General features: G+C 36.2%; 1 protein-coding gene across 1 annotated transcript in view; it reads right to left on the reverse strand.

Annotated features, from left to right (window-relative positions):
• The window catches only part of LOC148518855 (alpha-2-macroglobulin-like protein 1), a 120,172-nt gene that overhangs the window by 63,282 nt on the left and 44,227 nt on the right, over positions 1-12,663 (reverse strand). The window contains exons 10-15 of the mRNA XM_088476940.1: positions 12,357-12,466; positions 12,062-12,217; positions 10,323-10,553; positions 9,212-9,278; positions 8,742-8,887; positions 6,488-6,637 (exon numbers count right to left, since the gene is read on the reverse strand). Of these exons, the coding sequence (XP_088333066.1) occupies positions 6,488-6,637; positions 8,742-8,887; positions 9,212-9,278; positions 10,323-10,553; positions 12,062-12,217; positions 12,357-12,466 (860 nt within the window). The remainder of the gene's footprint in view (positions 1-6,487; positions 6,638-8,741; positions 8,888-9,211; positions 9,279-10,322; positions 10,554-12,061; positions 12,218-12,356; positions 12,467-12,663) is intronic.

Genomic DNA, 12,663 nt, shown 5'->3' on the forward strand with positions numbered 1-12,663 from the left:
CAAAATGAATATTACTATTACAGGTGGCATAGGCTATTATACAATAATATAGGAAGCACATACTAGATTTATTCAACTAAAGGGGTCATAGGTAATTATTATTATTATTATTATTATTATTATTAATAACAATAATAATAATAATATTAGATTAAATGGGGACCACAGATTATTATTAAGATTAGATTTGATATTTAAAAATTAAAGGAAGTACAGATTAATAATTGACTAAAAGGGACATAGATTATCTTTATTCTATTTAAATTATTTAACTAAAAGGGTAATTTATTATTAATAATAATAATAATAATAATAACAATAATAATAATATTATTATTATTATTATTAAGTTGAATAAAGATAATCTTTATCCCTTTTAGTCAAATATTAATCTGTGCTTCCTTTAATTTTTAAATATCAAGTCTAATCTTAATAATAATCTGTGCTCCCCTTTGATCAAATAATAATAATAATAATAATAATAATAATAATTATGGCAGAGGAGAATATTATTATTAGACTTAAAGGAGTAAATATTGTTTTTTATAAAAGAAGAGGAGGCATAGATTAGATTATATTTAGAGATGAGCAGTTTGGTTTTGGTTTGGTTATGTTCGGATCTAAAAACAGAACGTTATTAGTATCTAGATGTCACAGGTTTTGGATAGCCAATATGATAAATTCAATCTTGTGCTAATTTTGGTGAAAAGAACCGCTCATCTCTATATTTTTAAGACTAAAGAAGGCAGAGTATGCTGTTATACTAAAGGGGCACATATTATTATTATTTTACAAAAATCAGAGATTATAAGTATTCTACTAAACTATACAAAAATGAATATTACTATTAAAGGTGGCACACAATATTATACAGTAATATAGGGTGCACATACTAGATTTATTCAACTAAATGGGGCATATGTAATTATTATTATTATTATTATTATTAGACAAAAAGGGGCACATTTACTTTTTTCCCTCATTCCCACCAGCTATGATGGTACCAATGCTGCCTAGAAATAGTCTGATTATTTCTAGGGCCAAGGACCCCTGAATGGTGCCAGTTTTTAAAACACATGCAGTTAAACCAATGCTAAACATGAATTTTGAGTAACTCTAGCCTTAAAATCTGAATAAAAGTCACCTGAGTCCAATGAAGAACAGTGGTTAAACTGTAAGGCATAGCTACAGTAGTTGTTGATAATAGTGAGCATTTTATCCTTTTGTTCATTTTAGCAATCAATGTTGTTAATTTCTCTAATGAACAGTTATATGACCCTACCATTTCTCTAATGAGCAGTTTTATGACCCTGCCATTCTACCTTGACATTTTTCATGTTTTTATTTTGCAGTTTTCAGTTTACCCTATTGTTTTATAGTTTACCACTTTTGCCATACAGATACTGCTTCAGAAAATGTTGTTGGGATTGGGCTGTATTTTTCTTTCTTTTTTATAAAATATAATATCCAAGGAGGAATTCAAATTTGCCGCAGGATTTACCCCACAGCTAACAAATCATGCTGCCCAATTCAATTAGCTGGGGAAACATGCTTTGCTAATTAATAGAGGCAGGATTTTTCATCGCAGTCTTAGGAGCTACAAGGAAATAATATCTGCATTAAATGCAGATTAATTTTAACGTGTGGGAAAACCCATTGATTCTACATTTTACGCAGAATCAATGGGTTAGTGGGTGAAAAGGCGAATTAATTGAATAGCCATTCCCCATGTGGTGCAATCAATTAGCTGAATGGTAAACCCCACGGCTAATTGAAATCCCCCCAAGTCTTCATTTAATTACCTGTCTTGGCAGTTAACAATATTTAATATGTACATAACATTAAGAACCTCAGTTATTTTGGATTCTTATTAGTATATATTGTATATTAGTGTGTAATACTGGAATTGTTTATTTCAATTTATTTATTAACCTTTATGTTTTTAAACATACAAAGTCCACACAAATTGAAATAACACCCCATAGCCTCTTATTGGTTTCACTGTGGTAATATCTTTTAACCAACTTGTCTAACCAAATATAACCAAATATATATACTGTTTGTGTTATGTGGTGCAGTGGATTTTGAATACACAGACATCTGTGCATTTTAAATCGAAATGTTGTTACATTGAGGCTCAGTCTTTCAGGATGTCACTGGTTGGCAAAGAGGGGAGAGAGTATCTGTAGTTTTAGTAGGAATGGAGCTTGGGGTATTTCAGAGCCCCTACAAAATGTGCTGTGTGATCATTTATTGTTTATTTATCGTGGACCATGACATTGTAGAGGGTCTGAGAAGTTTTTGGACATTGGTGGTGGTCTGAGGCCAAAAAAAGAGGCAAGGGAAGTTGTTAGACCGTTTCTTATGATCTGCAATGGTAATTTATGGTTTGTTTTTCATGAGATTATTATTATTATTATTATTATTAATATTAATAATAATATTATTCTTTATATGGTGCCACAAGGGTTCCGCAGCACCTAACAAAGTACATAAATAAATAAGCAAACTGGTAAACAGTAAATTAAAGTACAAAACAATGCAGGACAAGGACATGATTTATAAACTTTTACTGTGTTAGGAATCATAACACTCAGATAGGCAGCAGGGCATAAGCAACAAAGTGTTAGGTGCCACTATGGAAAGTTAGAAGTAGATGATAGTATGAGTAAGGGGAGGAGAAGCACATGAAGGAAAAGGGTCCTCCACATGGGAGCTTACATTCTAAAGGGGAGGGGCAGACAGACAGGGGTGTCACAGATGGGGTAGATCGTGAAGAAGGAGCATGGAGCAACAGGTTACGAAGAGAGCTGAAAGGCTTTGATGAAGTGGTAGGTCTTGAGAGCATATTTGAAGTTTAGTGAAGAATTGGAGAGTCTTATAGTAAGAGGGAGAGAATTCTAGAGGTAAGGAGCAGTACAGGCAAAATCTTGGAGGCAGAAGTGGGAGTAATCAGTTGGTAGGAGAGGTAACATTTATTTGTTGTGTGAAGTGGGCAGCCAGGAATGTGAAGAGAGATGAGGCCTGATATGTAAATGGGAGAGGATTAGGTGAGGGCTTTGTAAATGAGTGTGAGATGCTTTAATTGGGCCCTGAAAAGGAAGGGGAGCCAGTCCAAAGTTTGTAGGACAGGGGAAGCAGATGTAGAATATTTGGAGAGGAAGATGAGCCAAGCAGCAGCATTGAGGACATTTTGGAGTGGAGAAAGGTGGGAGTCGGGGAGGCCAGATAGGAGGTGGTTACAGTAATCCAATCTGGACATGACCAGTGAGTGGATGAGGATCTTAATAGCATCTAGGATGAGAAAGAATCTGAATCTGGAATTTTTTTTAGATGGAAATGACAGGACCGTGAGAAGTACTGAATGTGTAGTTTGAAGGAGAGAGATGAGTTAAGTATAAATCCAAGACAGTGCACTTGGGGGTTAGAGAAGATGATTGTGCCATCAATAGGTAATGAAATTGTGGAAAGTGTGTTTATGCTGGAAGGTGGGATGATGATCAGCTCAGACTTAAACATGTAAAGTTTAAGAAAGCGCTGGGATATCCAGGAAGAGATAGAGGAAAGACAGTTGGAGATACGAGTGAGAAGTGAGGGGGAGAGGTCAGGGAAGGAAAGGTAGCTTTGTATGTAATAAGCATAAAGATTATATTGAAGCCAAAAGAGCTGATGAGGTCCCCTAAAGAAGATGTATAAAAGGAGATTAGGAGAGGTCCAAGAACAGTACATTGGGGAACACCTACTATTAGTGGAAGTTGGGGAAGAGAAGTCATAAGAGGAGACACAGAAGGAATGGTCAGATAGGAGGACAGCCACAAGAGGACAGTATCATTTTGACCAAGGGAGTAAAGGATTTGCAGGAGGAGAGGGTGGTCCACAGTGTCAAAAGCAGCAGAGAGGTAGAGTGGAATTAGCAGAGGGTAGTGGTCCTTTGATTTGGCAGAATGGGGGTCGTTGCTAACTTTTCTGAGGGTAGTTTCAGTGGCATGGAGAGAATGGAATTCAGACTGAAATAGATGAAGCAGGGAGTGGAAGGAAAGAAAAGCAGTAAGGTGGTCGTAAATAAAATACTCAATGAGCTTGAAAGCAAAAGGGAGTAGAGAAATGGGTCAGTAGTTGAGATTGTGATAGGATCAAGGGTAGTTTCTTTTTAATAATGGGGGAGACAAGAATATGTTTGAATGCAGAAGGGACAGTGCCTGATGGGAGAGAGATTGTCAAGATGCGAAGAGGAAGAAGAATAAAGGTAGTAGTGGAGGTTAGACGGGATAGGGTCAAGGGGGCAGGTGGAAGGGGAGGAGGACTGTATGAGGGCCATGACTTTCTATTCAGATACATGGGAGAAATTTAAAATCTTACTCAAATTTCAAGATTCATCAACATGTCAAATAGGATTGGATGATAAGGATAATTTGAATCCTTCATTAAGAACTAATATCTGAAACAGTATTACATTTTAATAGCTTCTTTGGCTACTGTTTGTGTCTTTCTTTTGAACAACTTTCCTTCCACATGTCTATATATTTCTGCAATATATTTCAAACAATGCAAGCATTTGTTGAGTATTGATGCTGTTAATAAAACCAGCTAACCTTGCTCTACCTTATATATTTTGATATACCTGCAAATTGAAAAGCATAAGTTATACTACAGTTATTTTGGGTCACAAGGTCGGCCACTCAAAAATATGATGTGTGAATGCTGACCAGGCATTGGGCAACCATTATATTAGGAAGCTTTTGGCAGTTGCTTTGGGTGCCAGGTTTTTTGGGAAGTTGCTGAGACCAGGAATTTTTACATTTTATTCTCTAAAGTAGCGGCCATAAGTAGGTATCAGAATAATAATGAATAAATGATGGTATAGATAAATGAACATAAAAATATAATTAGTAACAATTAGGGATGTGCAGGCTCGGATAGGTTCGAGTTTGCACGCCGAGTTCAGATTTTTCCCTCCAAAAAAACGGAACTCAGAAAGAGGCAAAACGTCATCTTGCATGGACAAACATCATCATTCCTGGACTTTTGTCATTTTGCCTCTTTCTGAGTTCCATTTTTTTGGAGGGAAAAATCCGAACTCGGCGTGCAAACTCGAACCTATCCGAGCCTGCACATCCTTAGTAACAATACAATATTAAAATATAATATCAGAATATCACATAAAGAAAAAAATAAACTCTGGTGTCTCAAGCTAATACAAAAGGGATCTGTACATGCTGTGATTTTTTTTCTTTATTGATTTAAACAATGGCTGTAATACTATGTGCTATAATTATTATAATGCAATAGTCAGGTACATTGCTGTGGGAGTGTTGATATAGTATGGTACAGTATATGTTTAGTGTAATATAGTGTTTTATGGTAAGAGTGCTGGTTTAGTATATTATGGTGTTTTATGGTGTTCAGGCAAGCTCCACCAGCAGAGTAGCCATGTGAGACTGCCATCTTTGCTGTGTAACCGGCAGCTGCTTTAAATATATAATCCAAGCTCTGACTTCCGTGTTTTGGATCTGGATTCATCTTGGTGTTTTGGTGATTTGATTGTACTTCGGTAGTTTCGGTTTTGGATTCCTCAAAAAACAGCTAATATCATGTAATTTTCACCTGTTTACATGCAATTAAAAACCAGAGTTTGGGTTTTAAAAACAAGTCCCAAGCTGACCATGAAACTGACTTGAGAGTCTGTTCAACTTGAAACTCCAAATGAGAAGCGAAATGAGACTCATTTCAACTCAAAAACCCTAAATTTGGTTGTTGTCAGTTTTCTGGAAATCAGACCAACACATCTCTAGATAAGAGTAATTATTTTATATTACAAAGGTCAAGAGCTTGATTGGTGAAAAAGTGGGCATTGGGGGAAGAAAGGGTGGTAGGCTGAAGCTTCATATATAGTACTAAAATACTGTATATAGCACAAACTCTGATTCTAACCTGTTGTAACTTGTTGATATACTGTATACACACTATATGTTATTGTATAGTAGATGGAGGCTTAATTCACTTATATTATGTTTAATGTTGAAGCTTAACTGGAGTATGTGAAAGGACTGAGTCTAGTTCCAATGTACTGAATGCACTTTAGCTGTTATAAGTAGTCTATATGACCAAGTTTCATATAAAGATCACAATATATGGTGGTTACAATATGTCCTTGGATACATGGATTAGTTTTCAAAAAATGTTTTTAAGCCATATAGATTGATCTTTATTTTATTTGATGCATGACATTTTGTAAACAGAGTTTATGATATTATGATTATAATGATAAATATGATTTAAATGGCAATGCTGTGTCTGCAAATTTAAGATGGCATAATGTCATGCCATCTGTGGACTGAAAACACTGGCTCTAGTGACTGGCTACTCACCACCAGAGGCTGCCCATGACCCCTTCAATGCAATGCACACACTATTCATCGGATCCCTGCCATACAATTCCCATAATGGGCCCTTCATATTTGAGTCCAACAGTAATTACAGCACTCACTTTATCTGCGGTCAGCTCTTTCTCTGGCCTCATTAGCAACACACTCTGATCCACTACTCTCAGACCACAGAGAGATCCTGGGTCTGCCTGAACATGGAGAGAAACATCTGATCCTGGGAGAACCTCTGCTGGAGTGAACCCAACTGATACCTGAAAAACAGAGCATTTGAGGATAGAAAAATAAATAATGATTTGAAGGCTTCCCATCTAATTTACCTTAAAAAATACTTGCACTTTGATAGTTGCAGTCCTTGAAAAATGTTGATTTTATTACTTAATCTTTAGTTTGGCAGATATGATATAACTAGCATAATATAATAATAGTACTTAATGGGATACACCAAATAAATCTAAGAAATCTGATACCACTGAAATATAAAAGGACAAAAAACAAAAGTGCTCTAAGAGTTGGTGCACACAGAAGTTATGAGAGAATATTAAATAATAATTTTTAATATATATAATTTTAAATATGTAACACAGTATAATACCTATTGCATGATTTTAAAAACCTAAGGTGTATGAATCTTGTAAGTTACAGGAAAGGGTCCTAGATGGGCCACTTGAAATAATAGTTAAGAAGAGAGTATAAGACACTGTGGTGGACAAGTAGTAAGGAATGTGTCTACCAGATGGTTAAAGTGAGGCAAAGTATAAAGTGGATGGAAGGATATATAGAGTGAAAGTACATTCAGATTAAATATCTATTAGTATTCATTAGTAAACCCTAGGAAAAAGGAAAAATGGAAAAATGGAAAAATGTAGCCAGGTGGAGAACAGACCCAGACTATGGTGTAGATGGAATCACAATTGTGCACCCTGTGGAGGGGAAAGGACACATCTATCACCAGAGGACTTAATCATAAGCCAACTCTAGTTATGTTGTCTCACATATTTTAGATAATATACAATAAAAGGTTTTTTTATATTTGGTACTTTCTAATAATTTGTTTGCCCCAACCATTAGAGTATTTTTGTAATTTGTCCTCTTGTTTCATTCTTACTACTGTAATACTCCAGCATGCACAACTACCAATATCTTAAAAGTATCCTTTATGGAGATAATTTCCTAAAGTAGGTGGGTGTTCCCGGATTAAAAACAATACTATCTATTTTTCCTGTGCAAAGTCCATTTTGATGCCACTGAATGACACTGTTTAGCCTCGAAAATGTAACCTTTAACTTATTTAAGATAACTGAAATTGATTTGGGATTTTGGTAGAAAATGGGGGTATGGCTGCAAATTGTAAGATGTAGTAACACCATCTTCTGCCACAATATTAAAAATTATAAAACACACAAGTGTAACTGACTACCTGCCAGCTGTTGCTGAACGAAGACTGTGTTTTACTGTTTTGTACTGTATCTGCTTTAAAAAAATAACTGAAACAACAATATTTTATGTATTAAGCATTTTGTTTAGTTCAAGTCACATAAATGTAAATTCATATTATTTAATAATAAAATGACATACATTTTTGATGATCAACATAACATGAATTGTCAATTCACAAACAACTATGGAACGAACATAAAGTGGGAGATGTACTAAGACTTGGAGACAGACAAAGTGGAGAGAGATAAAGTACCAACCAATCAGCTCCTGTCAGATTTCAGGCTGTTTTTGAAAAATTACAGTTAGGAGCTGATTGGTTGGTAGTTTATCTCTCTACACTTTATCACTTCCAAGGCTTAGTACATCTGTATCTACTCTTTTTGCTTAAACTCTTATGTATTAAATACAGTAGGTGTTATCTACAGCATTTTAGTATATAGGTAAACTGTATAGATGTCTAAGAGGCAGCCAAAACTGTCTCTTCCGTTAGGAACAATTGTCCTGGATAACTTAGGAGATTCGCTGATACAAGTGAAATGAATGTTCTTTGATCCTTAGTAAGGAAACACCCCCTGATCTCTTAAGAGTGATGCTGTTCTTATTTAGGGAGGAAGAAGCTGTTGTATCCAGACACTTTGTACAGAGTGGTGCAAAAGTCTGTTTGGCAAGATGCACCTGCCTAGTGCAAATATGTACTAACTCACAGTAACCAGGCTGACCCTGGTTTTCAGTACGTAAGTAGCAGTGACTTGATAGAAGTTACTGTAATTGTTTATTTTCACTAATTAATACAAATGTCGTAATGTCATGTATATTAGATGTCTTTTACGTGGAGTTTATAATGCAAGCATGCAAAATGTTGGAGTTTACTGTGGTTCCCAATTAAACAAAAAAGAAATACAGTTTTCTGTGACTCACTTTATGTTTAAAACATCTTAGAATATTGAATTTTGCTGAATCTGCCAACATTTCTCCGTTAGGCAGTAACAAGTACAGAACTACTCGAAGAGTTGAAGACGTCCCTGCACCCAAAGGCAGCTTCAAGGTGGTCTCACCACGAAGGTCTGTGAGAGAGAGACAACACATGGGTGCAGGTAAAACAACATGATCCTGTTTTTATAGGAAATAGTTATAGACATGTTTTACGTAATAAGAACATATTTGACCATACAGTTGTTATGCTTTTAAATAATATTGATCACACAAATGTATTTCACATTATTACTGTTCTATGATTCTCTCACAGAACAAGAATGATTCCTGTAATTTCTGAGAAGCACTGTAGTGTCAGTTATATTACAGTAGCAGAGCTATAGAAATCTCACTTTTGATAATCATAACCTTGGAGACCCCCTGCCCTGGCTGAGTTGTGCACTTTATTATTTTACCTTCATTACTATTTTCAATGTTGATTTCTAAAGATCCAGATGCCTGTATAAATCCCTTGGAAGCCACCTATGGAAACATGTTTAAGTATACATCAATATACACATAAATATAAATACTGTAATATAATTCTGCATGTATATGTCCTAGAAATATCATGTACAATTCAAAATCTTTAAACCTGCTCGCTGGCATTCCCATATTATTATGCATCCTACATTACAAGCAATTAGTGAGATATGTACCTCCTGCCATATAAAGGGCAACATTACACACTTCAATTATTCTGTATATTTATATTTTTATAGACCTAGTTGACTGCAAATAACAGACATGGTGGAAATCATTATACAATGCATTAGCAATGTATCTCTTTTAAAGGTGGGTGTTCCACAGCTATGAACAGTTTGGTATTGCCATTTGTCCAGCTATTTTTGCTGTACTCAAATTTATTTCCAGAAGCAAGGCACCACTTGGGTGGACATTCCTAATAAAATGTTTAGTACCTTATAGTCCATCCTGCCCCTACAGTAACAGTGTTGTGATCCTATAAGCCCAAGCAAATTGTCATTGAACTGTACTCCACAGTTAGATTCTTAGATGCTCAATTTATGAAACAGGATCTTCACAGCTTCCTGATTTTATTCAAAGGGCAAACACCCGAGACATCAAAGACCTCTAACGGAATGGCAGAATTAGGCAACTCATGAAATGGTGAGAAGCTGGGTAATGTCATTTTGAGATGGAGTTACCAGTATCCAGCAAAGGGACCTGCACAGCCTCTCCAGCTTTTTAGTATCCTTGCCAGGATAAACAATTATACGTACATGCATAGATGGCTGCCACACACAAATATTGTACTCTAATATTTAAGAGGAGTAAGAAGAGTCGACCACCAAGAAGGAAGATACTGCAGGTAATCATTGATAAAAACCCATGGTATCCAACTTTGTGTGATAAAAATGAAAGGAACTGCCAGTTTTGTTAATAAATTCAGCATTAGGTGTGATCAAACTGTATCTAATGATACTAGTGTTCTATCTAATATCAAGATTATGAAAAGGATAAATTATTATTAGTTTAACTATAGACTTATTGCAACAGGGTCTTTACCAGGTAATGTAGTATTAGATGCTTGGCCTCCTTTTCCAACTCTGTGTGTTTTATGATATATTCCACCTGGACATCCTGTTGACCCTCACATGGTAAAACTCTATCCAATGAGTGGATTTTCAAGAAGCTATTGCTCCGTGAGTAGAATGGGTTAAGAGACAGACGGTCATTACCATAATGTCCTCTAACTGCGCCATAAATATATGTTGATTTATCCAGGCTTGTATTTGCCTGTGAAAGAAACATATTTGTAAACACAAGAGGACACTTTGTTACTTTATTTATACTGTACATGACATAAAACTAACTACTAATTATTAATTACTACTGTAGATTATATGTTCAAAGCAAATAGACATGCAGGAAAATGAAAAAAATAAAATAAACTTGAGCAGTACAAACATTTTTAGTTTCCCATGCATGTCTATTTGCTTTGAGCATAAGGTGGACCTTCATCATGGCAGCATGGTGACAAACAGTTGGTCATAAGTATTAAAATTGTATTTCTGTTTCACACCCATGCAGCACTGGTCATGCCCACATGTCACTGGCCACACCCACACAACACTGGTCACAGCTCCTCTACTTATCACTATAAGTTTCAGCCTCAACCCCATGTGGCCCTTAAGCCAGCCCTGAAACAGACTCCTAAATCCTGAATAAAATTTAATTTAATTGGTTCTAGATTTTTTCCTATTTATTATTTCTCACAGCCTGCAATGGCAATCACTAGGAATCTCCAACAGTGACCATCACCAGGGCTCTTCTGCAGTATCATTACTTCCGCAAATAAATCAAGGACAGCAACTGTATCCTGAGTGCCTCTGGTCCTCTTATGCACATGTTCTCAAATCCGGTTCTCTGGACCCCAAACAGTGCATGTTTTCCAGGTCTCCTCACAGAATCACAAGTGAAATAATTAGCTCCACCTGTGGATCTTTCATATGTGTCAGTGGGTAATAAATACACCTGTGCGTATGCTGGGTGATGGGACCCATCCATCTGTAATGGGTTGCCGCGATCCCGCGATGCTGCAACCCGGCATTGCAGGATCGCAGAAATCCAACATGTTGGAGTTTGCCGATTTGACGATCGCGATCAAAAAATATTCGCGATCGTCAAATCGTCGAAATTTAACATGGCAAACATCGATGGTGGGCGATCGGAAGTTTGCAATGGGCGATCGGAAATTTCCGATCGCATCCCTGCATTGTGACAATCCGTCGCAGATGTATGGCCACTTTATCTTATAAAACATGACCTGTGTGGGGTCCTGAGAACCAAGTTTGAGAACCACTGCTCTAATGCTTTTGCCATACTTAGATGGTTATAACAGAAGCATTGATTAGAAACAAAAAATACTCACATAAAGCCATTTTTATCATAGAGAGGATATAAACAATACAATTAATTTTTTAAATATATTTAAAAAGTTTGTTGAATCTAAATTTGTGTGTCATGAACCAGGTCATTCATACGCAGAAAAACTCTGGCTGGCTGGCAAAAAGGCACGTGTATGCTTGTTACTGATCATTAGCCCTGCAGAATATTTCTATCACTGTGATGAGCAGAGATAAAACAGGGCTATTTGATAAACTCCTTAGTACTTAGGTCATACAGTATCATTCATCGTAGAATAATTTACTGACAGTGGGGACAAAGAGAATTCATACAATCTGAAAACAAATTTTTGTAGTATATTATTATATGCATTTTCTACAGTATCTTTGGTTGCTCACCATCAGTGATATGCGTCCCTCCCAGCCAGTAGTGTTCAGTGTAAAGGAGGCTTTGCCATTCTCATTTGTAAGTAAGGTCTGTATGACTGTATCATATCTATGAACATAAACTGTAATACCTGGTAAAGGATTATCACCAGCATCCACTACCTTAACCTAAAATAAAAAATATTTACATATATATCATGTTGCTTTGAAATCCTTATCCCCCTTTACCCAGTTTACATTCAGAATAAGAAAATGCCTTGATCCACAAGGAGCAGTTTTTGTTCATGAATTCGGCTGTATAACTCACCAATCCACTGTATGGGATCCCAGGCTTGTAGCTCCTCTCAGTATCAGTAAAAGACACCTTGTTTATTACAGTAGATATAAGTGTTTCACTTTCTGTTTGTAACTGAATTCCTACATGAAGAAGAAACATTATAAATGGGAGTAAAATCACAGATCAACATATATAGGCCCTCATTCAGAGGCGGTCGCAAGAAGCGACCGCTCGCTCTGAATGAGGGCGGCCGCTTGAATTTTCTAGTGCGGCCTCCTGGTCACTAGCTAAGCTGTGGGTTACCACCATAGTGGCTATTTTTTTCAAATTCCAACAA

This window comes from Taudactylus pleione, unplaced genomic scaffold (genome assembly GCF_031769625.1).
Source record: "Taudactylus pleione unplaced genomic scaffold, aTauple2 ptg000198l, whole genome shotgun sequence".
In the NCBI taxonomy this organism is placed as follows: domain Eukaryota; kingdom Metazoa; phylum Chordata; class Amphibia; order Anura; family Myobatrachidae; genus Taudactylus; species Taudactylus pleione.